General features: G+C 38.2%; 4 protein-coding genes across 4 annotated transcripts; all 4 read right to left on the bottom strand.

Annotated features, from left to right (window-relative positions):
- Positions 1-474: 474 nt before the first annotated feature.
- LOC137809887 (uncharacterized) lies at positions 475-1,023 on the bottom strand. Its single transcript, XM_068610947.1, has one exon. The coding sequence runs from the start codon at positions 1,021-1,023 to the stop codon at positions 475-477; it is 549 nt and encodes a 182-aa protein (XP_068467048.1).
- LOC137809886 (uncharacterized) lies at positions 1,020-1,994 on the bottom strand. The gene has a single exon (XM_068610946.1). It carries the CDS (start codon positions 1,992-1,994, stop codon positions 1,020-1,022), a length of 975 nt encoding a protein of 324 aa, XP_068467047.1.
- Positions 1,991-3,076, bottom strand: LOC137809885 (uncharacterized). Its single transcript, XM_068610945.1, has 3 exons — positions 2,290-3,076; positions 2,183-2,243; positions 1,991-2,135 (listed from the first exon to the last, which is right to left on the bottom strand). The coding sequence occupies exons 1-3, from the start codon at positions 3,074-3,076 to the stop codon at positions 1,991-1,993; spliced, it is 993 nt and encodes a 330-aa protein (XP_068467046.1).
- On the bottom strand, positions 3,073-7,280 carry LOC137809883 (uncharacterized). The gene is made up of 7 exons (XM_068610944.1): positions 7,177-7,280; positions 5,467-5,883; positions 5,170-5,431; positions 4,526-4,974; positions 4,250-4,367; positions 3,172-4,204; positions 3,073-3,077 (listed from the first exon to the last, which is right to left on the bottom strand). The coding sequence occupies exons 1-7, from the start codon at positions 7,278-7,280 to the stop codon at positions 3,073-3,075; spliced, it is 2,388 nt and encodes a 795-aa protein (XP_068467045.1).
- Positions 7,281-23,285: the final 16,005 nt, after the last annotated feature.

The raw sequence follows: 23,285 nt of genomic DNA, 5'->3' as shown, positions 1-23,285 counted from the left end.
TCAATACAGTTTCCGTTTCGAGCGTTCAGGTACTATAATGGCTCCCAAGCGTTTCAACGTCTTAAATGCGCTACGTTTTCTAATTAAATGCTTTAATTGAGCGCATTACGTTTGTGATTAAAAGCACTTTAAGGCGCTTTAAATGCTTGGGTGGTTTAAATAGCACGGAGAATGTTGGGAACGGGGTTGGAACTTTTGGGCAAATTGACCAGAAACTCTCTAGTTGCTTGCTCGAGCCTTGGGGTTACGTACAAGGGACTGGGGAAAGATCTTTGCCTGAGGGAGAAAACACACACACAATACACAGTTCTTTTTACCATCTTCAGAGTGCCACACGCGGTGCTCAGAGATGGAGGTGCACAGTTTTGGTGTTTCTTGCTGGCTGACTTGAGCGTCGGAGTGCAAACGGCCGCTAGGGCGCCTCTTTGTCCTCTTTTTTGGAGGAATCCGCAGGTAACCAGTGGGAAGGAGTCTCTAGCTGACGGTTGATGTCGCGCACGAAGACGTCCCAGTCAACCGGACGGAACAACTATTATTCCCACCAATAACATTGATGTTACCATCAGTATTATTCCCATAATTAACACTAATGGTTCCATCAGTCTTATTCCCACCAATAACACTGATGGTAACATTACTATTATTGCCAGCAATAACACTGATGGTATCATTAGTATTATTGCCACAAATAACACCAATGGTACCATCAGTATTATTCTCACCTTTAACATTGATGGTTCCAATAGTACTATTCCCACAAATAACACTGATGGTACAATCACTATTATTCCCACCAATAGCACTGATGTTACCCTCAGTATTATTCCCATCATTAACACTGATGGTTCCATCAGTATTATTCCCACCAATAACACTGATGGTACCATCAGTATTATTGCCACGAATAACAGTGAAGGTACCATTAGTATTATTGCCACGAATAACAGTGATGGTAGCATTAGTATTATTGCCACGAATAACACCGATGGAACCATTAGTATTATTGCCACGAATAACACTCATGGTACCATCAGCATTATTGCCACCAATAACACTGATGGTACAATCAGTATTATTGCCACCAATAACACTGATGGTACAATCAGTATTATTGCCACCAATAACACTGATGGTACCATCAGTATTATTGCCACACATAACACTCGTGTACTATCAATATAATTGCCAATATTAACACTGATGGTACCATCAGTATTATTCCCACCAATAACAGTGATGGTTCCATTAGTATTATTCCCACCAATAACACTGATGGTACCGTCAGTATTATTCCCACAAATAACACTCATGGTAACATCAATATTATTGCCACCAATAAGACTGATGGTACCATCATTATTATTCCCACCATTAAAACTAACGGTTCCATCAGTATTATTCCCACCAATAACACTGATGGTACCATCACTATTATTCCCTCCAATAACATTGATGTTACCATCAGTATTATTCCCATAATTAACACTGATGGTTCCATCAGTCTTATTCCCACCAATACCACTGATGGTAACATTACTATTATTGCCTGCAATAACACTGATGGTATCATTAGTATTATTGCCACAATTAACACTAATGGTACCATCAGTATTATTCTCACCTTTAACATTGATGGTTCCATTAGTACTATTTCCACAAATAACACTGATGGTACAATCACTATTATTCCCACCAATAGCACTGATGTTACCCTCAGTATTATTCCCATCATTAACATTGATGGTTCTATCTGTATTATTCCCACCAATAACACTGATGGTACCATCAGTATTATTGCCACGAATAACAGTGAAGGTACCATTAGTATTATTGCCACGAATAACAGTGATAGTAGCATCAGTATTATTGCCACGAATAACATCGATTGTCCCATTAGTATTATTGCCACGAATAACACTGATGGTACAATCGGTATTATTCCCACCAATAACACTGATGGTACCATCAGTATTATTGCCACACATAACACTCATGGTACTATATCAGTATTATTGCCACACATAACACTCATGGTACTATCAGTATAATTGCCCCAATTAACACTGATGGTACCATCAGTATTATTCCCACCAATAACAATGATGGTTCCATTAGTATTATACCCAACAATAACACTGATGGTACCATCAGTATTATTCCCACAAATAACACTCATGCTAACATCAGTATTATTGCCACCAATATAACAGATGGTACCATCAATATTATTCCCACCATTAAAACTGATGGTTCCATCAGTATTATTCCCACCAATAACACTGATGGTACCATCAGTATTATTCCCACCAATAACATTGATGGTACCATCAGTATTATTCTCACAAATAACACTCATGGTAACATCAGTATTATTGCCACCAATAACACCGATGGTACCATCCATGTTATTCCCACCATTAAAACTAATGGTTCCATCAGTATTAATCCCACCAATAACACGGATGGTACCATCACTATTATTCCCACCAATAACATTGATGTCACCATCAGTATTATTCCCATAATTTCCACTAATGGTTCCATCAGTTTTATTCCCACCAATAACACTGATGGTAACATTACTATTATTGCCAGCAATAATACTGATGGTATCATTAATATTATTCCCACCAATAACACTAATGGTACCATCTGTATTATTCTCACCTTTAACATTGATGGTTCCATCAGTATTATTCCCACAAAAAACACTGATGGTACCATCACTATTATTCCAACCAATTGCACTGATGTTACCATCAGTATTATTCCCATCATTAACACTTATGGTTCTATCTGTATTATTCCCACCAATAACACTGATGGTACTATCAGTATTATTGCCACGAATAACAGTGAAGGTAGCATTAGTATTATTGCCACGAATAACATCGATGGTCCCATTAGTATTATTGCCACAAATAACACTGATGGTACAATCAGTATTATTCCCACCAATAACACTGATGGTACCATCAGTATTATTCCCACCAATAACAGTGATGGTTCCATTAGTATTATACCCACCAATAACACTGATGGTACCATCAGTATTATTCTCACAAATAACACTCATGCTACCATCAGTATTATTGCCACCAATATAACAGATGGTACCATCAATATTATTCCCACCATTAAAACTGATGGTTCCATCAGTATTATTCCCACCAATAACACTGATGGTACCATCAGTATTATTCCCACCAATAACATTGATGGTACCATCAGTATTATTCTCACAAATAACACTCATGGTAACATCAGTATTATTGCCACCAATAACACTGATGGTACCATCCATGTTATTCCCACCATTAAAACTAATGGTTCCATCAGTATTAATCCCACCAATAACACGGATGGTACCATCACTATTATTCCCACCAATAACATTGATGTCACCTTCAGTATTATTCCCATAATTTCCACTGATGGTTCCATCAGTTTTATTCCCACCAATAACATTGATGGTAACATTACTATTATTGCCAGCAATAATACTGATGGTATCATTAATATTATTCCCACCAATAACACTAATGGTACCATCTGTATTATTCTCACCTTTAACATTGATGGTTCCATCAGTATTATTCCCACAAATAACACTGATGGTACCATCACTATTATTCCAACCAATAGCACTGATGTTACCATCAGTATTATTCCCATCATTAACACTGATGGTTCTATCTGTATTATTCCCACCAATAACACTGATGGTACCATCAGTATTATTGCCACGAATAACAGTGAAGGTACCATTAGTATTATTGCCACGAATAACAGTGATGGTAGCATTAGTATTATTGCCACTAATAACACCGATGGTACCTTTTGTATTATTGCCACGAAGAACACTGATGGTACCTTCAGTATTTTTGCCACCAATAACACTGATGGTACAATCAGTATTATTGCCACCAATAACACTGATGGTACGATCAATATTATTGCCACTAATAACACTGATGGTACCAACAATTTTATTGCCACCAATAACACTGAAGGTACAATCAGTATTATTCCCACCAATAACACTGATGGTACCCTCAGTATTATTCCCACAAATAACACTGATCCTACCATCTGTATTATTCCCACCAATAACATTGATGGTACCATCAGTATTATTGCCACCAATAGCATTGATGGTACCATCAGTATTATTTCCACCAATAATATTGATGGTACCATCAGTCTAATTCCCACCAATAGCACTGATTCTACCATCAGTTTTACTCACACCATTAACATTGATTGTACCATCATTATTATTACCACCAATAACACTGATGGTACCATCAGTATTATTCCCACAAATGACACTGATGGTACCGTCAGTATTATTCCTACCAATAACACTGATGGTACCATCAGTATTATTGCCACCAATAACAATGATGTTACCATCAGTATTATTGCCACCAATAACAATGATGTTACCATCAGTATTATTGCCACCAATAACACAGATGGTACCATCAGTATTATTGCCACCGATAACACTGATGGTACCAACAGTATTATTGCCACCAATAACAGTGATGGTACCATCAGTATTATTGCCACCAATAATACTGATGTCCCACCATTAACACTAATGGTTCCATCAGTATTATTCCCACCAATAACACTGATGGTACAATCAGTATTATAGTCACCAATAACACTGATGGTACCATTAGTATTATTGCCACAAATAACACTCATGATACCATCAGTATTATTACCATAAATAACACTCATGGTATCATCAGTCTTATTGCCACCAATAGCACTCATGGTTCCATCAGTATTATTCCCACCATTAACAGTTATGGTTCCATCAGTATTATTCCCACTATTAACAGTGATGGTTCCATCAGTGTTATTCCCACCAATAACACTGATGATACCATCATCATTATTCCCACCAATAACACTGAAGGTACAATCAGTATTATTCCCACCAATAACACTGATGGTACCCTCAGTATTATTCCCACAAATAACACTGATCCTACCATCAGTATTATTCCCACCAATAACATTGATGGTACCATCAGTATTATTGCCACCAATAGCATTGATGGTACCATCAGTATTATTTCCACCAATAATATTGATGGTACCATCAGTCTAATTCCCGCCAATAACACTGATTCTACCATCAGTTTTACTCACACCATTAACATTGATTGTACCATCATTATTATTACTACCAATAACACTGATGGTACCATCAGTATTATTCCCACAAATGACACTGATGGTACCGTCAGTATTATTCCTACCAATAACACTGATGGTACCATCAGTATTATTGCCACCAATAACAATGATGTTACCATCAGTATTATTGCCACCAATAACAATGATGTTACCATCATTATTATTGCCACCAATAACACAGATGGTACCATCAGTATTATTGCCACCGATAACACTGATGGTACCAACAGTATTATTGCCACCAATAACAGTGATGGTACCATCAGTATTATGGCCACCAATAATACTGATGTCCCACCATTAACACTAATGGTTCCATCAGTATTATTCCCACCAATAACACTGATGGTACAATCAGTATTATAGTCACCAATAACACTGATGGTACCATTAGTATTATTGCCACAAATAACACTCATGATACCATCAGTATTATTGCCATAAATAACACTCATGGTATCATCAGTATTATTGCCACCAATAGCACTCATGGTACCATCAGTATTATTCCCACCATTAACAGTTATGGTTCCATCAGTATTATTCCCACTATTAACAGTGATGGTTCCATCAGTGTTATTCCCACCAATAACACTGATGATACCATCATCATTATTCCCACCAATAACACTCATGGATCCATCAGTATTATTCTCACCAATAACACTGATGTTTCCATCAGTATTATTCCCACCAATAACATTGATGGTACCATCAGTATTATTGCCACCAATAAGAATGATGGTACCATCAGTATTATTCCCACCAATAACACTGATGGTACCATCAGTATTATTCCCACAAATAACACTCATGGTACCATCAGTATTATTGCCACTTATAACACTGATGGTACCATCAGTATTATTCCCACCATTAACAGTGAGGGTTCCATCAGTATTATTCCAACCAATAATGATAGAAAAGATGGCTTTAAATTAGAGGGGGAGTGAATTGTTTAAAAGGGTTTTCGCAAATATTTCAAAAACTAGAATGAATTTGTCTTAGGAACCAAATGATTCAGCAATTTAGTTAGCCAAAACAGCAAGCAAAAGCTATAGACTAGAAAAACAGTCTGTTGTTTCGTAGAAACAATCGGTTGTTTATAGCAGTAAACAAGAAACAAACTGAATTTAAAGAGTTAGAGATAGAGAGATTGTACACAGTTGTTTATACTTGTTCACTCAAAATCCAGAGCTACATTCAGTCTTCTCAGAAAACCTGAGGATATCCACTAAGCAATCACCACTTGATCACTTACACAACAACGAAGAGAACTTGAACACCTCAAGAAACACACTCTCCTTGGCCAACACTAAGATTGCTGATCTTGAACACCTCAAGAACACACAGCCAATCTCAGCAAACACAGAAACGAAATTGTTCAACAGAGTACAAGAATTACACTTGTTACAGAAGATAATCTGAAATCAATACAAGCAGAATCCTATTCCACCACTTTGATCAATCACAAAACAACTTAGCAATCTCAACACTTTGAAAAACTCTCTTAGAAAAACTGGATCAAAGATTCTTAATTTTTAAATCTGTTTTTCTGAATATATTCAAAGATGTAGTTTGTTATCAAATCTTAACAAACTCTTAAATTGCATTAAAAGATTGGTCAAAGCATTTAATGACTGGAGCATAACAGTTAAATCATTTAAAGCTCAGGCAAAGAAAACAGCTTTTCTTTTATGGTCCCAAAACAAACAATCGGTTGTTTCCTCGAATCAATCGGTTGTTTTGGTACTTAAATGTTTAACCATTCAAAACAGTTTTCAAACTTTTTCTCAAAACACCTAAGTACAAACAATCGGTTGTTTCGACAAAACAATCAGTTGTCTTTACTTAGTTTGAAATCATTTTGTTTTCACAAAGATTGAGAATGCTAATGCTTTAGATTTAATCATAGGGTGGATTACAACATATAAACTACCCCAAAACAAAGATTAAAACAGCACAGCAACATCAAGCACAGCAGAGGCTTCAACATCCTTCAAAGGATTTGGATTCTTCAAAGCTTGAACACCACTTGTTTCAACAAATACTGATGGTACCATCAGTATTATTCCAACCAATAACACTGATGGTACCAACAGTATTATTGCCACACAAAAAAACTGATGGTACCATCAGTATTATTCCCACCATTAACACTGATGGTTCAATCAGTATTATTCCCACCAATAACACCGATGGTACCATCAGTATTATTGCCACCAATAACACTGATGGTACCATCAGTATTATTGCCACAAATAACACTCGTGGTACCATCAGAATTATTGCCACCAATAACACTGATGGTACCATCATTATTATACCCACCATTAACAGTGATGGTTCCATCAGTATTATTCCCACCAATAACACTGATGGTACCATCACTATTATCCCCAGCAATAACACTGATGTTATCATCAGTATTATTCCCAGCACTAACACTGATGGTTCCATCAGTGTTATTCCCATCAATAACACTGATAGACGTTCCTTTTTTAGTCTAGACGCTCCTCATCATAGGTTAGACCGTCTAGTCTTGGAGGCTTGGCTTTCATCATGTGGTGAGCTTGGGCCCTCCTCCATCATCCCCTCCCTCTTGAAAAGGATTTGTCCTCAAATCCAAAGCTTTTGCTTTTGAGGGGACTTGTTGTGGCTGGATGGTGTCCATCATCTCCTCCATCGGGAAAAGATCTATCCTCAGATTTGCTAACTTGATCTCGGATAGCAGCCTCTTGCTTCGTCAAGGTGTGTCCTCCCGGATCAAATATCAACCTATGAGAATCTTGAAACAAAGCAAAGGAGTTAGAGTGAGTATTTGGAGAACAATTATTTGTGTGAAGTTGCCATCTTTGTTTTTCTCTTGTTTTGGTCAACTTCTCACAATGCTTCCCTTTTGATGGTTGTAGGTGCCTTCTGATCCTCTTATGTTTTCTAAAATTTCCAAAAGTAGTTACTTTTTCCTTAGGCATAATCCCTTTAGGAAATGGTGACAACTTTAAAAAGGCAAGAGGACTATGTTCACATACAACTTCAAATGGAGAGATATGAGTAATCTTGTGGACTACTCCATTGTATGCATGCATAAAAGGAAAAGGATTCTTATCCCAAGAATTGTGGGTGTCCCTCATGATTTCGTGAAGCATAGAAGGGAGAGCTATGTTTTCAAATTTTGGAGCTCTATCCCTTATGTTTGAAAATAAATCATGGAGACTTGTCACTTTTCTTAAGAAGAGTTTATCCACTTCCATGAAGAAAGAATCAAGACCTTTTGTTGTCCTAGGAAGCTCTAATATGAAATGTGTGTCTTCCCAAGTATCTTTTACAAAAGGTGAAGGAGTATAGAGTTCTTGAGACTTTGCTTTAGGTGTAGTTTGAAAACAAGAGTTGTACCTAAAGTAATGTCTTTGAACCTCTTTTCTCATGGGTGACAAAAGTTTTCCTCTTAAAAGCTCTAGAGTTTCATCAATTCTCATTTGCCCCATGAGTTCTCCTTCTTGTAGACTTTTTCTCTTATGTGCAAAGAGAGTCTCGTTGGTACAACCATTGTTTATGAAAATTTGTATATTTTGCAATGGTTGTCTCAATAAGACATGGCAAGTTGTTCTAGGCACTACTTCATACAAAAATTGGTAGGTGCTTATAGATAACTTGTCATTCTTTTGGGGATATCTTAACACATTTGAGAAATAGTCTTGATCTATGCAAGCTTCTTTTAAAGACTTTTCTTTTATGCTCATGCGTGCAAGTGTTCCTTTACAATAGGAAAGGCTAGGTTGTTCAACAAGTAGCATGTTTGTAAAGGTAGTTTCATTGTGCTTGACTTGTTGAATGACCTTGTGGGAAGGAACACTATTCTCCCACGCCTTTTGTTTCCCAAAAATTTTTTCTTTTTCTATTTTTTCTTCATCCCTTTTGTGTTTCATTTGTATTTGGTCTTTTACCACTTGGGAATGTGGTAAAGGGCTAAGTACAAACTTTTTGTGCTTGTGGATGAAAGAAATCTCGTTAGTTAGACCATTATGCGAGGTTTTCTTATCAAATTGCCATGGTCTACCTAATAAGATGTGGCAAGCTTCCATAGGTACTACATCACATAAAACATTGTCTTTGCAGTTACCTATAGAAAACTCGATTTCCACTTGTTTGTCTACACGTAGTTCTCCATCCTCATTGATCCATTGTAAATTGTAAGGTTTTGGATGAGGAACTATGTGTAGATTTAGTTTCTCAATCAATCTAGTGCTACAGCAATTGCAGCATGATCCACCATCCACAATAAGAGAGCATATATTTTCTAAAATATTGCATCTAGTATGAAAAATGTTCTCTCGTTGTGTCTCAATGGATGCACTAGGTTGATTGTGGAGGATTCTTTGAATCATCAATAAGTCCCCCTCCAAAGGATTTATCCTCTCTCCTTCCCCCTTTCCTTGTGTACTAGGTTCATCCTCACCACTTGTGTACTCATCTTTTCCCTTTAAAAACAAAACCCTTTGGTTTGGACATTGTGCTTGCACATGCCCTCTTCCAAAACATTTAAAACACTTGGTGTCCCTAGCACGGATATATGGGGTGGAGGCATCTTTCACTAAGGGTTTGGTAGTTTCTTTGGATTCGTCTCTAGGTGTACTACCCTCCCTTTTAAAGTCTTTCTTGGGATAAGAGTTGGAGTAAGAACCCACCCTTTGACTTGAAGTTTTGCGCAAATTTTGTTGTTCAACTTTAATGCAAAGTTGAACCAAATCATTCAAGTCTTGGTAGGGTAATAGTTCTACTCGATCCCTTATCTCAAGGTTGAGCCCACTTAGAAACCTAGATATGGTGGTGGTTTCTTCCTCTCTAATGGATGCTCTCATCATGTAGAGCTCCATTTTCTGCCTATACTCTTCCACACTTAAGTTCTTTTGTTGGAGTCTTTGGAGCTTGTCCATCAACTCCCTATGGTAGTAGGAAGGTATGTGGCGACGTCTTAGGGCTCCCCTAAGGTCATTCCAATATTCTATGGGAGGCTCCCTATGAAGACGTCGATCTCTCTCTAAAGAGGTCCACCAATACATGGCATTGCTTTGGAAACTAAGGGTTGCTAAGGGTACCTTCCTCTCTTCACTCACCCTATGGCAAGCAAAGAGTTGCTCTACTTTCATCTCCCAATCTAGGTAGGCCTCTACATCTTCCTTACCATAGAAATGGGGTAGGTCTACCCTTACTTCCTTTGGGCTCTCTTGCTCCCTTTGTCTAGTCCTTCTAGGGGGGGTTGGTAATAGTCATTAATTCTAAGGCTTCCCTCCCCTAGAGTCTCATTACTTTTAGAATGGGATGCATGAGTTTTTTTTTATTTTTGTGATTTCTCTTCTTGAACTTTAGCCAACTCATTGATTTTGTTCTCATTCTCCAATTGTCTAAAAGAAATTAATTGTACCGCTTGTGATACTTCTTTCAAAAGAGTTTTCAAACATTTTACTTCACTTTCTATAGACTTTGGAGAGTGAGAAGAAGAAGACATGGCTAAAACATTGTGTATATAGGTGTTTTACTTTGAGAAAGTTTAGGAAAGTTAAAGAAGGTAGTTTTCCAGGTAAGGGAGGTGAGTCACAAAGGACTACTTAAGTACCAAGCCTTTTCCTTGCCAAAAACTATCCTCCAATATCTTCACACAAGACTTTCTCTTAGTGAAACACTTAGAACACAAATAAGTTGAGAAATAAATGCAAGAAAACAATGTAAGCTATCTATACCACAAAACTAGTCGGTTTAACACAAATTTAAACAAAACTTAACCATGCAAAGCGTAGCTATGAAAGCAAAAGAAAAACAATTACAAACAAGTAACAATTACTAATCAAGAATGCTATACTATTCGGCCCTAGGTGAGGCTTCTTGGACACTTTGAGCCCTTGAAGACACACTCACCGTCTAAAACGTAATTAACAAGGTAATTAACAATAAACCAAGTTGCAAAGAAAATAAGAGAACTCCCTTTGTTGATCCTCTTTTGGTTAGTGCACTTCCTTGTTGTCTTTGCTTGTGGATCTTCCAAGTGTTTGTAGTGTTTATTTCAAGATTACTTGTTTCGGCTTTGGCCTTGTCTTCTCCTTAGAATGATGGTCTTTAATTCTCCAATTTCCAGCACCTAGCAAAAGGGCTAAACCTTAACCAAATCAAGTTCCCATTCACATAAGCACCAAAGAAGAATTAAATTCCAGCACCCAAATTAGAGGTCAAAGAACAAAAGCAAGAAACAAATTTAATTGAATAAAACAGTACCACCAAAAGGATTTAGATTATGACAACTAGAAAGAGAGTCAAGTAATTAAAGCAAACAAATAAAGGTACTCAATTAAAGGTTGGCACACAAAAGAATTCCTAAAGAAAAGCACTAGATTAGATGACCAAATAAAAAAAACAGCACCACTGGAAAATGTTGTGGGCCAGAAAACGTGTTTGTTCCCCGATTTATGCTGAGCTTTATTTTTAAAAATTTGACTCTGAAATTTGATATGCAAGATATTCAGGATCTTATCTAAAATCTGGCTTTGGAATCACTCAAAACGCATGCACAATTTTTTTTTTAATAAATTTTGCAATTTTGGTGTTCGGTTAGGCCAGCTGGAGCGCCTCAGATTTGCACTCTGATTTTAAAAGATTTATCATTTTTTTTCTGTTGCTTCTTTTGACCTAATTCTTTTTTTGTCCTTTCTATAACACTTTAAACTTGCATATTCCAGAGAATCAAAATTTTCCTATGAGTGGAAATATTTTTCTGGATCAAAACAGCCAAAACAGAGAAGGTGAAAACAGGGGAATCTGAAAACTGGAAACAAAAACAGCAAGATACCAAAGTTTAGACACAATGGAAATTTGTGAAATAGAATTTGTGTATGATCTAAACACAAATGGAACTCAAACTAAAATTAAAAAGGCACCAAAAGAGCAAAGAACAGCAGATTCAAGCAATTAAAGAGACCCAAAATCAAGAAACAATCAAGCCAAATAAAAGGGCTACTATGAATTGTTGACAATATGGATGAACATGACTTGACAAAACATGTATAGATTCAGAAAATTAAAGACTCAAAGCATAATATGAACCAAATAATGAAAGCAATAAAGACTCAAAAGCCTAAAAGAAAATAGCAACTCAAGGTGTATGGAATCCTATCACAAATTGCACAAGAACTTGTTCAAGATCAATTGAACAAGAGTGCTTCGGTTGGATCTTCCACAAAGCACACCAAACAAATTAAAATGTAAAAAAAACAGCAAGACAAGTATGGAAATTAAATGACAATATGAAATAAAGAAGAACTAAAATTGAAAAGACCAAGAGCTACTCATCTTGAAGAACCAAAGCTCATGATACCAAATGATGGCATTTTCATGAAGTTCTTCTTGAATCAATGTAGAGTATGGGGCGGAAGCAATGAATGAGAGTGAGCAAGATCCTCCTAAGAGTGGTGTTGATCTTGTAGGTGCATGATAAGTATGGGTATTGAGTGGTTCGGCCAGCTCAAGGGAAAAGATGAAGGAATTGAAGTTTAGAGCCTAGGATTCTAGGGAGAAGCAAAGTTGAGCACAAATGGGCAGCATAACTTTACTCACAATAAACTTGAAAATACAAGGTGTAGGCTCCTCCTTTTATAGGCTAAGGAGGACCATAATGCAACCCTAATGCTAGCCAAATGAAATGTAAATGTGAAGCACATGGGTGCACATGGCACATGGGTGCACAAATGAGCACATGGGGAGGGGTGTGTCTAGTTTTTATGCTCACCCCCTCCATGGTCTTTCTAGAATGTTCACACAAATATGCTTTCTACACTACTCTAATTACTAAGCACCCCTAATGGGCCTTTATGTAACAATTACAAAGGTCTTCTCTTCCCAAAACCGTAGCTTTGACCCTTGTGTATGTGAAGCTAGACGGTCTAGAAGGAATCCTCATCATGGCCTAGACGCTCCTTATGTAGCCGCTCCTCATCATGGCCTAGACGCTCCTCTTCATGGGCTAGACGCTCCTTTTTGAGTCTAGACGCTCCTCATCATAGGCTAGACCGTCTAGTCTTGGAGGCTTGGCTTTTATCGTGTGATGAGCTTGGGCCCTCCTCCATCACTGGTGGCCTCAACCTGTCAGCTATGTTGGGCACAGCAATAAGATCCTTCAGCCCCATCACGAAATGGTGCCTTAACGGCCTATTTCCTTTCCTCACCTGCATGTTCTCCTCTGCTGCCCCCCTTGCCTGAGGCCTCCTCACCTCGTATGGGCGCTTCCTGTCTTGGTTCTTCCTCCCTGTCGTGGCCTCATTGACCCTGGCGGGTTGTGCACGCGACTACGCTCTTGGGCGTGCGGGTGCGACGCTTGTGCACTTCTTGCACACACCTCGCCCTCAGAGGCGATGTGTTCCACCGCGCGATGCCTTATCTCAGCGAAGGTCTTGGGGCGACTTCGTATGATCGATTCACAGAAGGTTCTAGGGCACATTCCTTACCTGAACGCATAGACGATCATAGGCTCCTCTGTGGTGCCAACCTTCACCACCTGCGCTCTAAAGCGACTGATGTATTCCTTGAGGGTCTCACCCTGATACAGCTTTACATCGAATAGGTCGTACGAGACCGGCGTTGGAGCCCTGTTTGCTAGATACTGCTCCCTGAACAGTTGCGAGAGCTGTGCGAAGGAGGTGATATGGCCATTCGGAAGGCTAATGAACCAGTCCATGGGCATCCCAGTCAAAGTGCTAATGAAGAGTTTGCATCTTACAGCGTCGGAGTCGCTTACCAGCATCATTTGCGTGTGGAACGCAGTGAGATGTTGATGTGATTCCAATAGCCACATAGAACAAGATTCTTGACAATGTGGGGGCACAAATCTAGCGCGCATTTGATCCTTTAAAGAGTTCCAAGAGTCCACGGGAGGACCCTTGTGATAGATAATGTCCTTTACAATTCCATGCCACCATTTCATGGCATAATCACTAAACTCTAGGGTGGCTAGCTTAAGCTTATGCTCATCTTGGATCTCATGGATCTCAAATATTTGTTCACACTTAGCCTCCCAATCTAAATATACATTAGGATCACTTGAGCCATTGAAACAAGGAAGCTTGACCGAAGGTAGCCTAGCCTTTGCATCTTGGTAGTAGCCATTGCCATAGTGAGGTCTCTCCCCTTGGTTGTGATGTCTATGTCCAAGGAATTGGGGTGGAGTTCTCCTTCTCCTATGGTCATCTTCACGGCCAACATCATTTGAAGAAGCTCTTGAAGATGGTCTATGAGAATGATGTCCATCATGGATAGAAGGAGATGGTCTAGCTTGTTGGACCTCCATCTTTTGCATTTTCTCCTCCAACCGTCTAATGGTTCTTTGAGCTTCATGTAATTCACCAAGGATTGAAGCTTTGGAAGGAGAATTCTGCTTGTAGGATGCATCACTTGAAAATCCAGCCATTTGTAATTAAAAAACAGCAAACACACAAAAACAGCAAACAAGTTAAAAATTAGCAAAAACAGTGAGCTTTGGCAATGAAACTGCCGAAGTGAAATGAAGCTGAAAAAAGAGATCACTCTCAAAGAAACAATGTTCTTGCACCAATCTGATCTTGAGGCCTTGGAATCCTCAAATGAAATATGTCAAAGCAAGCACACCAATCTCAAGAGCAACCACCACAAAACCAATGAAACAATAAAGACAAACAAGAAAAGGTATAAGCAAGGAAAGGTAATTGCAAAAGGAATACTATATGTACGACAAACTCAAAGAGTAAGAATGAAAGACAATCAAGAAAATAAAGAACTCAATGAGAAAAGTAGGCACACAAAAGAATACCTAAGGAAAAGCACTAGAGTAGATGAAGAAAACAAAAAATATAGCTACTGGAAATTTTTTTATTTTTTTTTAAAATGCAAACTGTGCTTGATAATCACTGATTTAACTGGAACGTTGTAGAGCGAACTGGATTATGAAATTTATACCACAGAAACTTCAAGATGTTAACTCAATAATGGCACTGGAATCAATTAAAAACAGTAAGCCAATTGAGAGAAATAAATTTTTTAAAATCGCTGCCAGATTACCGTATTTTTTTCGGCAGGAATGTACACTTTTTTTATTTTATTTATCATTTTTTGTGTACTTCATATTTTTGAATGATTCTTTTTTCTATTCTTTTCTAACACTTTGAATATCTCAAATCCAGAATTTCAGAATTTTACAGTACGTAAATCAATTGCAATAAGGAAAAACAGTAAGCACTTTTTTTCAGAAACAGAGGAATCCTAATAGGAATAAAAAAACAGGATGATGAACTAGCAAAGACATAATAGAAAATGATGTATTGGAACTGGTATAGGTCTAGAATACAAGTATGAACTCAAATCTAAAAAGAAAATGCACAAAGGATCAACATCAAATCAGAAAATTATATGACACCAAAGCAAGAAACAATCAAAACAATAAAAGTACTACTAGAAGTAATGACATATATGGAATAACATGACTAAGACAAAACTTGACATGATTCAAAAATTAAAAGACACATCACAAATTGTAACAAGTGAAAGGAAGCTTAAGGTAAACTCTAGGAAGGATAATGCCATTCCAAAAGAGCAACCATACTCATAAGAATTATGAGTGCCATAAACCTTTCCACAAACACTTGGAGCAAAAGAAAAACAGCAAGAATACTCAATTAAAATTCTAAAACAGAAACTTAAATTGCAAGAAATTAAAGAGCTCTTGAAATTAAAGTGCACACAACTCAACAATTAAACAAGAAGAACCTAAGACTCATGATACCACATGATGTGATTCCAATAGCCACATAGAACAAGATTCTTGACATTTTTAGGAATCACCTTGAGCTGGAAAATATAGAGGCACTTTTCTTAGAGTTGGATCATGGTTCTAAGACAAGAACTCACCAATTACTAGTACCAAATCCCAAACTCATTTGGATGAACCAAATATTGTCAAATTGAATCAACAAAGAGATTAAAACTTGGAATGACCGAACAGAATTAAGCAAGAAAACATATGAACCGAACAAAATAGAAATTAAAAACAAAAACAGAACATAGGTGCTGGAAAATGGAAAAACCGAACCAAAAACAACTCAAGAACACAAGGCAACATGAACAATTGAAAAAGAAGAAAGGAAGGAGAAGAGAGTGCTCATGAAGATGGAAGAATGTTGGATGATCTCGCCACTAGAAGTGTGGAATGCTCCTAGATGAGAGTGATGCCGCCACTTGAGGACTCCAATGATCCATCAAGATAAGACTAGAGAAGAAGGCTCCAAAAGCTCTCCAAAGGTCACTCAAAATTTGAGTAGAGTTTTCTTAGATTAATTCCAATCTGAATTTTACAAAGAGAGCACCTCTATTTATAGCCTAAGGTGCTGAAATGTAAGCTACACAAATTCAAAAAAAACTCCCTCCCAAAAAGCTTCTAGAATTTGCGCCTAAAACAAGGCATGAGGAAGGTGTGATCCTTTCTCTCACTTTGGCACCTCCTTATTTACTCCTACACCTATCTACTAATACACCCCCCCTAAGACTCTTAACTAAAGACTAAAAGATGCTTTAACAATAGAGGTTTCTAATGTTTCCCTCTAAGCACCTTTCTAAACAATATTTATTTAAAACTTGGCCTTGCCCTTCATGGGATGGTCTTTGGGCTTTTGTGGGCTTTGGCCTTCTTGGGCTTGGGCTTGGGCTTGGGCTTTATCTTTTGCAAAGATTAACAAGAAAAACTTTCAATGTGAAGGCGAATGATCTTGTTCTTCATTATAAAAAGCCACCTTTAGTTGATTCTCATCAGATGTGCTTCGGGGTCCTCCATCCCTGTGAAGGTTACCTTGGGCCCCACAAACGTGTTGGGGATCACCGTCTCCAGAATCAACTGCGAGAACGGCGTAGAGAACTCCCTTGGTGGAGTGGAACCCTCGGGCTCATCCCCGTCGCGTAGCCCTAAGTTGTTGCACCACCCGTGGTGCAACTCTTCATTCATGCGACAAAGCTCCTCATTTCTCGCCTGAGACGCTGCGAGATCCTCCTACATGCACTCTTTCTCAGCTTTCGACGCTGCCATTGCCTCCTGTAGTCCCTACATCATACCCATGACCTGCTGCATGGTCATCTCTTCGGTCTCAACGCGCATCGAACCTTGCCTCGTGGACCTCATCTTCTGCGGTTTCAGGAACTTCTTCCAGCTGTCGTGCAACTCCAAGGGAATGAAGAAAACGTTGGGAACTCGAACTCAAACAAACACGATCAAACAGCAAACTGGACTGAAGGCAATCGGTGAAACTGCACCAATTTCACAACGAACGATGGATCTTGGTAAACTCTCAAAGGAACTGAATCGGAAACTCCAACTGGAAAACTGAACACTTGTGGTGGGACTGATGTTTTAGATCGGGCCCCACGGTGAGCGCCAATTCCCGTTGGTCGACCAGATTGTGCTTCGTGCGTAGCTAAGGCTCGCGTATCAAGGACTCCCTCGTCTTTGTTCCAAGTCCCCACCTTTCACCGCCGTGTGTACCTAAAAGAAGAGAACAAAGGGGCACCCTCGTGGCTGTTTGCACTCCAGCGATCAAGTCAGCAAGCGAGAAACATCAAAAGAACACACTTCCGTATCGGAGCCTTGTGAATGGATGCTCTGAAGGTGGTAAAATAACTGGGTGACTAATTTCTCTCTAATTGCCTTTGCGAACAGTGGGTCCGCGAGCAAGCAACTAGAGTGTGTGTGTAAAACTGAGTCCCTGATGGAGATCAAGCTCAAGTCTTTTGTTCGGTGCAATTTAGTTTTTGTGTTGTTCAATCGGTGCCTTTGCCTTTTCTTTCAATTCAATCGGTTCAATTTGACAATATGTGGAATTTCCATATGAGTTTGTGTTTTGGCACTAGTTTTGGTGAGTTCTTGTTCATAGAACCTTGATCCAATTCTATGATAAAGTGCCTATCTCATAACCAACTCAAGATGATTCCTAAGAATGTCAAGAATCATTCTAATTGTGCTAGTGGAATCACATCATGCACATGAGTGGTATCATGAGTTTAGGTGTGTTCTTGTTTAAATTTTGAGTTGTGTTGCACTTTAATTTCAAGAGCTCTTTAATTTCTTGCAATTTATGTTTCTGTTTTAGGCTTATTTGAGTTTTCTTGCTGTTTTCTTTATGTTGCCTATCATATGTTTGAGTATTTTCCTTTTTGAATCCATACAAGTTTTGTCTTAGTCTTGTTTTTCCATAATTGTCATCACTTCTTGTAGTACTTTTATTGAATTTGTTGTTTCTTGCTTTGGTGTCATATAATTTTCTGAGTTTGATATTTGATCCTTTGTGCATTTTCTGTTTTAGTTTGAGTTCATACTTGTATTCTAGACCTATACAAGTTCCTATACATCATTTTCCCTTATGTCTTTGCTAGTTCATAATTCTGTTTTTCATTCCTATTAGGATTCCTCTGTTTTCTGAAAACGTGCTTACTATTTTTCCTTATTGCAATTGATTTACTCACTCGAAAATTCTGAAATTCTGGATTTGTGATATTCAATGTGTTAGAAAAGAGTAGAAAAAAGAATTACTCAAAAATTCAAAGTACACAAAAAATGATAAATAAAATACAAAAAGTGTATAATTCTGCCGAAAAAAATACGGTAATCTGGCAGCGATTTTGAAAAATTTATCTCAATTGATTGGCTTACTGTTTTTAAGTGATTCCAGTGCCATTTTTGAGCTAAGATCTTGAAGTTTGTGTGGTTAAAATTTCATAATCCAGTTCACTTTATATCATTCCAGTTAAATCAGTGAACATCAAGCACAGTTTGCATAAAAAATATTTTCCAGTGGCTAATTTTTATTTTTCTTCATCTACTCTAGTGCTTTTCTTTAAGTATTCTTTTGTGTGCCTACTTTCTCATTGAGTTCTTTAAATTTCTTGCTTGTCTTTTGTTCATTAATCTTTGAGTTTGTCAAACATCTAGTGTTCCTTTTGTTCTAGCCTTTCTTTGCTTATACTTTTTCTTGTTTGTTTTTATTGTTTCATTGGTTTTGTTGTGGTTGGCTTTGAGATTGGTGTGCCTTGCTTTGACATCTTTCATTTGAGGATTCCAAGACCTCAAGATCAGATTGGTGCAAGGACATTATCTCTTTGAGAGTGACCTATTTTCTGGCCAAATTCACTTCGGCAATTTCATTGCCAAACTCACTGTTTTTGCTAATTTTGTTTCTTGACTTGTTTGTTGTTTTTGTGTGTTTGCTGTTTTTAATTACAAATGGCTGGATTTTCAAGTGATGCATCCTACAAGCAGCATTCTCCTTCCAAAGCTTCAATCCTTGGTGAATTACATGAAGCACAACGAACCATTAGGCGTTTGGAAGAGAAATTGCAAAAGATGGAGGTGCAACAAGCTAGGCCATCTCCTTCTATCCATGATGGGCATCATTCACATAGACCTTCAACAAGAGCTTCTTCAAATGATTTTGGCCGTGAAGAAGACCATAGGAGAAGGAGAACTCCGCCCCAATTTCATGGACATAGACATCACAACCAAGGGGAGAGACATCACTATGGAAATGGCTTCTACCAAGATGCAAAGTCTAGGCTACCTTCGGTCAAGCTTTCTTGTTTTAATGGCTCTAGTGATCCTAATGTATATTTAGATTGGGAGGCTAAGTGTGAACAAATATTTGAGATCCATGAGATCCAAGATGAGCATAAGCTTAAGCTAGCCACCTTAGAGTTTAGTGATTATGCCATGAAATGGTGGCATGGTGTTGTAAAGGACATTATCTATCACAAGGGTCCTCCCGTGGACTCTTAGAACTCTTTAAAGGATCACATGCGCGCTAGATTTGTGCCCCCACATTTTAGGAAAGACCTCATGTTGAGACTCCAACAGTTTCAACAAGGCATGCTAAATGTGGATGAATATTATAAGGAGCGAGAGACGCTTGTGCTTAAAATTGAATTAGAAGAAAGTGAGGAAGCTATGATTGCTAGGTTTGTGAGTGGTCTAAGGAAGGATATCCAAGATATTGTTGAGTTACAAGAGTATTCATCATTGGGTTCTTTAGTTCATCTTGCAATGAAGGTGGAAGCCCAACTTGCTAAGAAAAATTCTTTCAAAAATGCTCCCAATGATGGTTACTACAACAAGTCTTGGAGAAACAAAAAGTCTTTTTCTAAATTTCCTTCCAAAGATTCTTCTTTCAAACCCAAGGAAACTAAGCCCTCTACTTCTAGGCCTAAAGCACCCACTAGAACGTCTAATACTAAATGTTTTAAATGTATGGGTTATGGTCACATAGCTGCTAATTGCCCTTCTAAACGAAGTATGTACATGCATGAAGGCATTGTAGTGGGTGAGCATGATTCGGATTCTCCTAAGCATTCATTGCATTCTAGTGGATGGGGGTAGTTGTGCTAATGTGGCTAGTACAAGAGTAGTAGATAAGCTTGGATTGCCTACTATCTCACATACAAAGCCCTACAAATTACAATGGCTTAGTGAAGTAGGAGAAATAGTTGTAAATAAACAAGTCCTCATCCATTTCTCAATTGGAAAATACAAAGATGAGGTATTATGTGATGTTGTGCCCATGGAAGCCACTCATGTTCTTTTGGGAAGGCCTTGGCAATTTGATAGAAAAGTTTTACATGATGGCTTTACCAACAAACTTTCTTTTGAATTCCATGGTCACAAGGTTACTTTAAAATCTTTCTCTCCTAGAGAAGTCCATGAGGACCAAGTCATAATGAAGAAAAAGAGGGAGAGTGAAAAAGATAAAAAAGATAAGAGTTATAAGCCTACACTCCTTATGATGGAGATCAAGGCCAAGGACAAATAGAAGCCAATCAACAAGGACAAGAGGAGGAAGAGGATCAAGAGGTAGATGTGCAAGACGTTACTCATCCTTCTCAAAGGCTTACAAGAAGCATGTTCAAGGCCTTAGGAAATAATGGACAATTGTTTTCTTTATTTGTAATATCTTTGGTAGATGGTGCTTAAGAGGGAAACATAAGAAACCTCTTGTGTAAAAGCATCCTTAGTTGTAGTTTAGAAATATTAGTAGCTTAGGGGGGAGTGAACTTAGTAAGGGATGCTAGGGGGAGTGTAGATAGGAGTTAGGAGGTGCCAAACTAGGAAGGAAAGTCACACTTCCTTCATGCACTAGTTGGCGCCGAATTTGAAGGTCATTAGGGACACATTTGCATTTGATTAGTCTTGCATTTCAGCACCTTATAGGCTATAAATAGAGGTGTTGCCCTTGTACAAATCAGATTTGGAAATTGTAGTAAGAAAACTCTACTCAAATTGAGAGAGAAATTGGAAGAGCTTTGGTGCCTTCATCAAGTCTTATCTTGGGTGTCTATGGTGAACCTCAAGTGGCGGCAGCTCACTAATCTTGGAGTATCCACACTCTAAGTGGCGTGATCACTCACCTCTTCTTCCATCTCCATAAGTTTTCTATTCTCAAGCTTTGTTTCCTTTTCATGTTCTTCATTTCAGCTTACTTGTTCTTCAAATTATGTTCGGTCCTTTGGCTGTAGTTTAATTTTTGTTCGGTAGTTTCTGTTTTTGGCTGAATCCAATTGTTAAATTCTTCAATTCTTGTTGTTTGATTCTATTTGACAATACATGGACTTCCATGTGAGCTTTGGTTCGGTGCAAAGTCTTGGTGAGTTCTTGAATTAGAACATTGATCCAATTCTAATTAAAGTGCCAATTCATGACCAACTCAAGTTGTTCCTAAGAATGTCAAAGAATCATGTATTCTTGCTATTGCATTCACATCACCTTGTGTCTAGGCATGAAATTGAAAGGGAAATAGTGGCTCATCATCCTCTTTTCTTAGCCATCCCTAGAACTCTTAGAGTAGAATCACTTGTTGATAGTCCTCATTGCTTGGAAAATTTGGTAGAAGAGTTTCAAGATGTGTTTCAAGATGTGTTTCAAGATCCTCCAAAAGGACTTCCACCTTTGAGAGGGATTGAGCACCAAATTGATTTGATACCGGGCTCTTCTTTACCAAACCGTCCAGCATATAGGACCAATCCAAGTGAAACCAAGGAAATTCGCCAACAAGTTGAGGCTTTGATTGAGAAAGGGTGGGTTCAAGATAGCATGAGTCCTTGTGTTATGCCTATCATCTTAGTGCCTAAAAAGGATGGCACATGGCGAATGTGTTCGGATTGTAGGGCCATCAATAACATTACCATTAAGTATAGGCATCCCATCCCTAGACTAGATGATTTGTTGGATGAATTACATGGTTCAAAAATCTTTTCAAAGATTGATCTTAAAAGCGACTACAATCAAATTCGTATCAAACCGGGTGATGAATGGAAGACGGCTTTTAAGACCAACTTTGGTTTATATGAGTGGTTAGTTATGCCCTTTGGTCTAACTAATGCACCAAGTACCTTCATGCGCCTCATGCATCATGTTCTTAGACCTTTCATTGGTCTCCAGAATTCATGGTCGAATTCTCTCCAACTCGGGGAGTATGATGGAGATCAAGCTCAACTGGACATGGAGGCCAATCATCAAGAGCAAGAAGAGGTTGAGGCTCAAGTGGAGGACGCCCATGGAGGTCAAAGCCCACCTCAAAGGCTTACAAGAAGCATGTTCAAAGCTTTAGGAGCTAAGGGACGTTTATTTTCTCTTTTTGTAATTTCTTTGTATGAAGGTGCTTAAGAGGGAAACATTAGAAACCTCTTTTGTTAAAGCATCTTTAGGTCCTTAGTTAGGAGTATTAGGGGGGGTGCGTTAGTAGATAGGTGTAGGAGTAACTAGGGAGGTGCCAAAGTGAGAAAGAAGGTCACACCTTCTTCATGACCATAGTTGGCGCCGGTTGCATTTGAATTTAGGAGGGAATTTTGAATTCTTTTAGCTTGCATTTCAGCACCTCTAGGCTATAAATTAAGGTGCTGCCCTTGTACATTTCAGATTTGAATTTTAATTAGAGAAACTATACTAAATTTTTGAGAGAGCATTGGAGAGCTTTGTGCCTTCTTCACTAGCCTTCTTCACTATACTCAATTCAAGGGCACTACTACTG

Source organism: Phaseolus vulgaris, chromosome 2 (genome assembly GCF_000499845.2).
Source record: "Phaseolus vulgaris cultivar G19833 chromosome 2, P. vulgaris v2.0, whole genome shotgun sequence".
In the NCBI taxonomy this organism is placed as follows: domain Eukaryota; kingdom Viridiplantae; phylum Streptophyta; class Magnoliopsida; order Fabales; family Fabaceae; genus Phaseolus; species Phaseolus vulgaris.
This window is presented reverse-complemented; position numbering and strand designations above follow the sequence as displayed.

Excerpts from the sequence above, each read along its gene's own strand:
- LOC137809887 (XM_068610947.1), bottom strand. The coding sequence starts at position 1,023 with ATGAGTGTTATTCGTGGCAATAATACTAATGGTTCCATCGGTGTTATT.
- LOC137809886 (XM_068610946.1), bottom strand. The coding sequence starts at position 1,994 with ATGAGTGTTATGTGTGGCAATAATACTGATGGTACCATCAGTGTTATT.
- LOC137809885 (XM_068610945.1), bottom strand. The coding sequence starts at position 3,076 with ATGAGTGTTATTTGTGAGAATAATACTGATGGTACCATCAGTGTTATT. Across the intron at positions 2,244-2,289 it reads TGGTGGGAATAATACTGATG|TTTTAATGGTGGGAATAATA; the intron begins GTACCATCAGTG and ends TGGAACCATCAG. Across the intron at positions 2,136-2,182 it reads TTGGTGGCAATAATACTGAT|TGTTATTGTTGGGTATAATA; the intron begins GTTAGCATGAGT and ends TGGTACCATCAG.
- LOC137809883 (XM_068610944.1), bottom strand. The coding sequence starts at position 7,280 with ATGGTACCATCAGTATTTGTTGAAACAAGTGGTGTTCAAGCTTTGAAG. Across the intron at positions 5,432-5,466 it reads ATACTGATGGTACCATCACT|TGTTATCGGTGGCAATAATA; the intron begins GTTATTGGTGGC and ends TGGTACCATCAG. Across the intron at positions 4,205-4,249 it reads GTACAATCAATGTTAATGGT|ACTGATGGTACCATCAATAT; the intron begins GTGAGTAAAACT and ends GGTGGGAATTAG.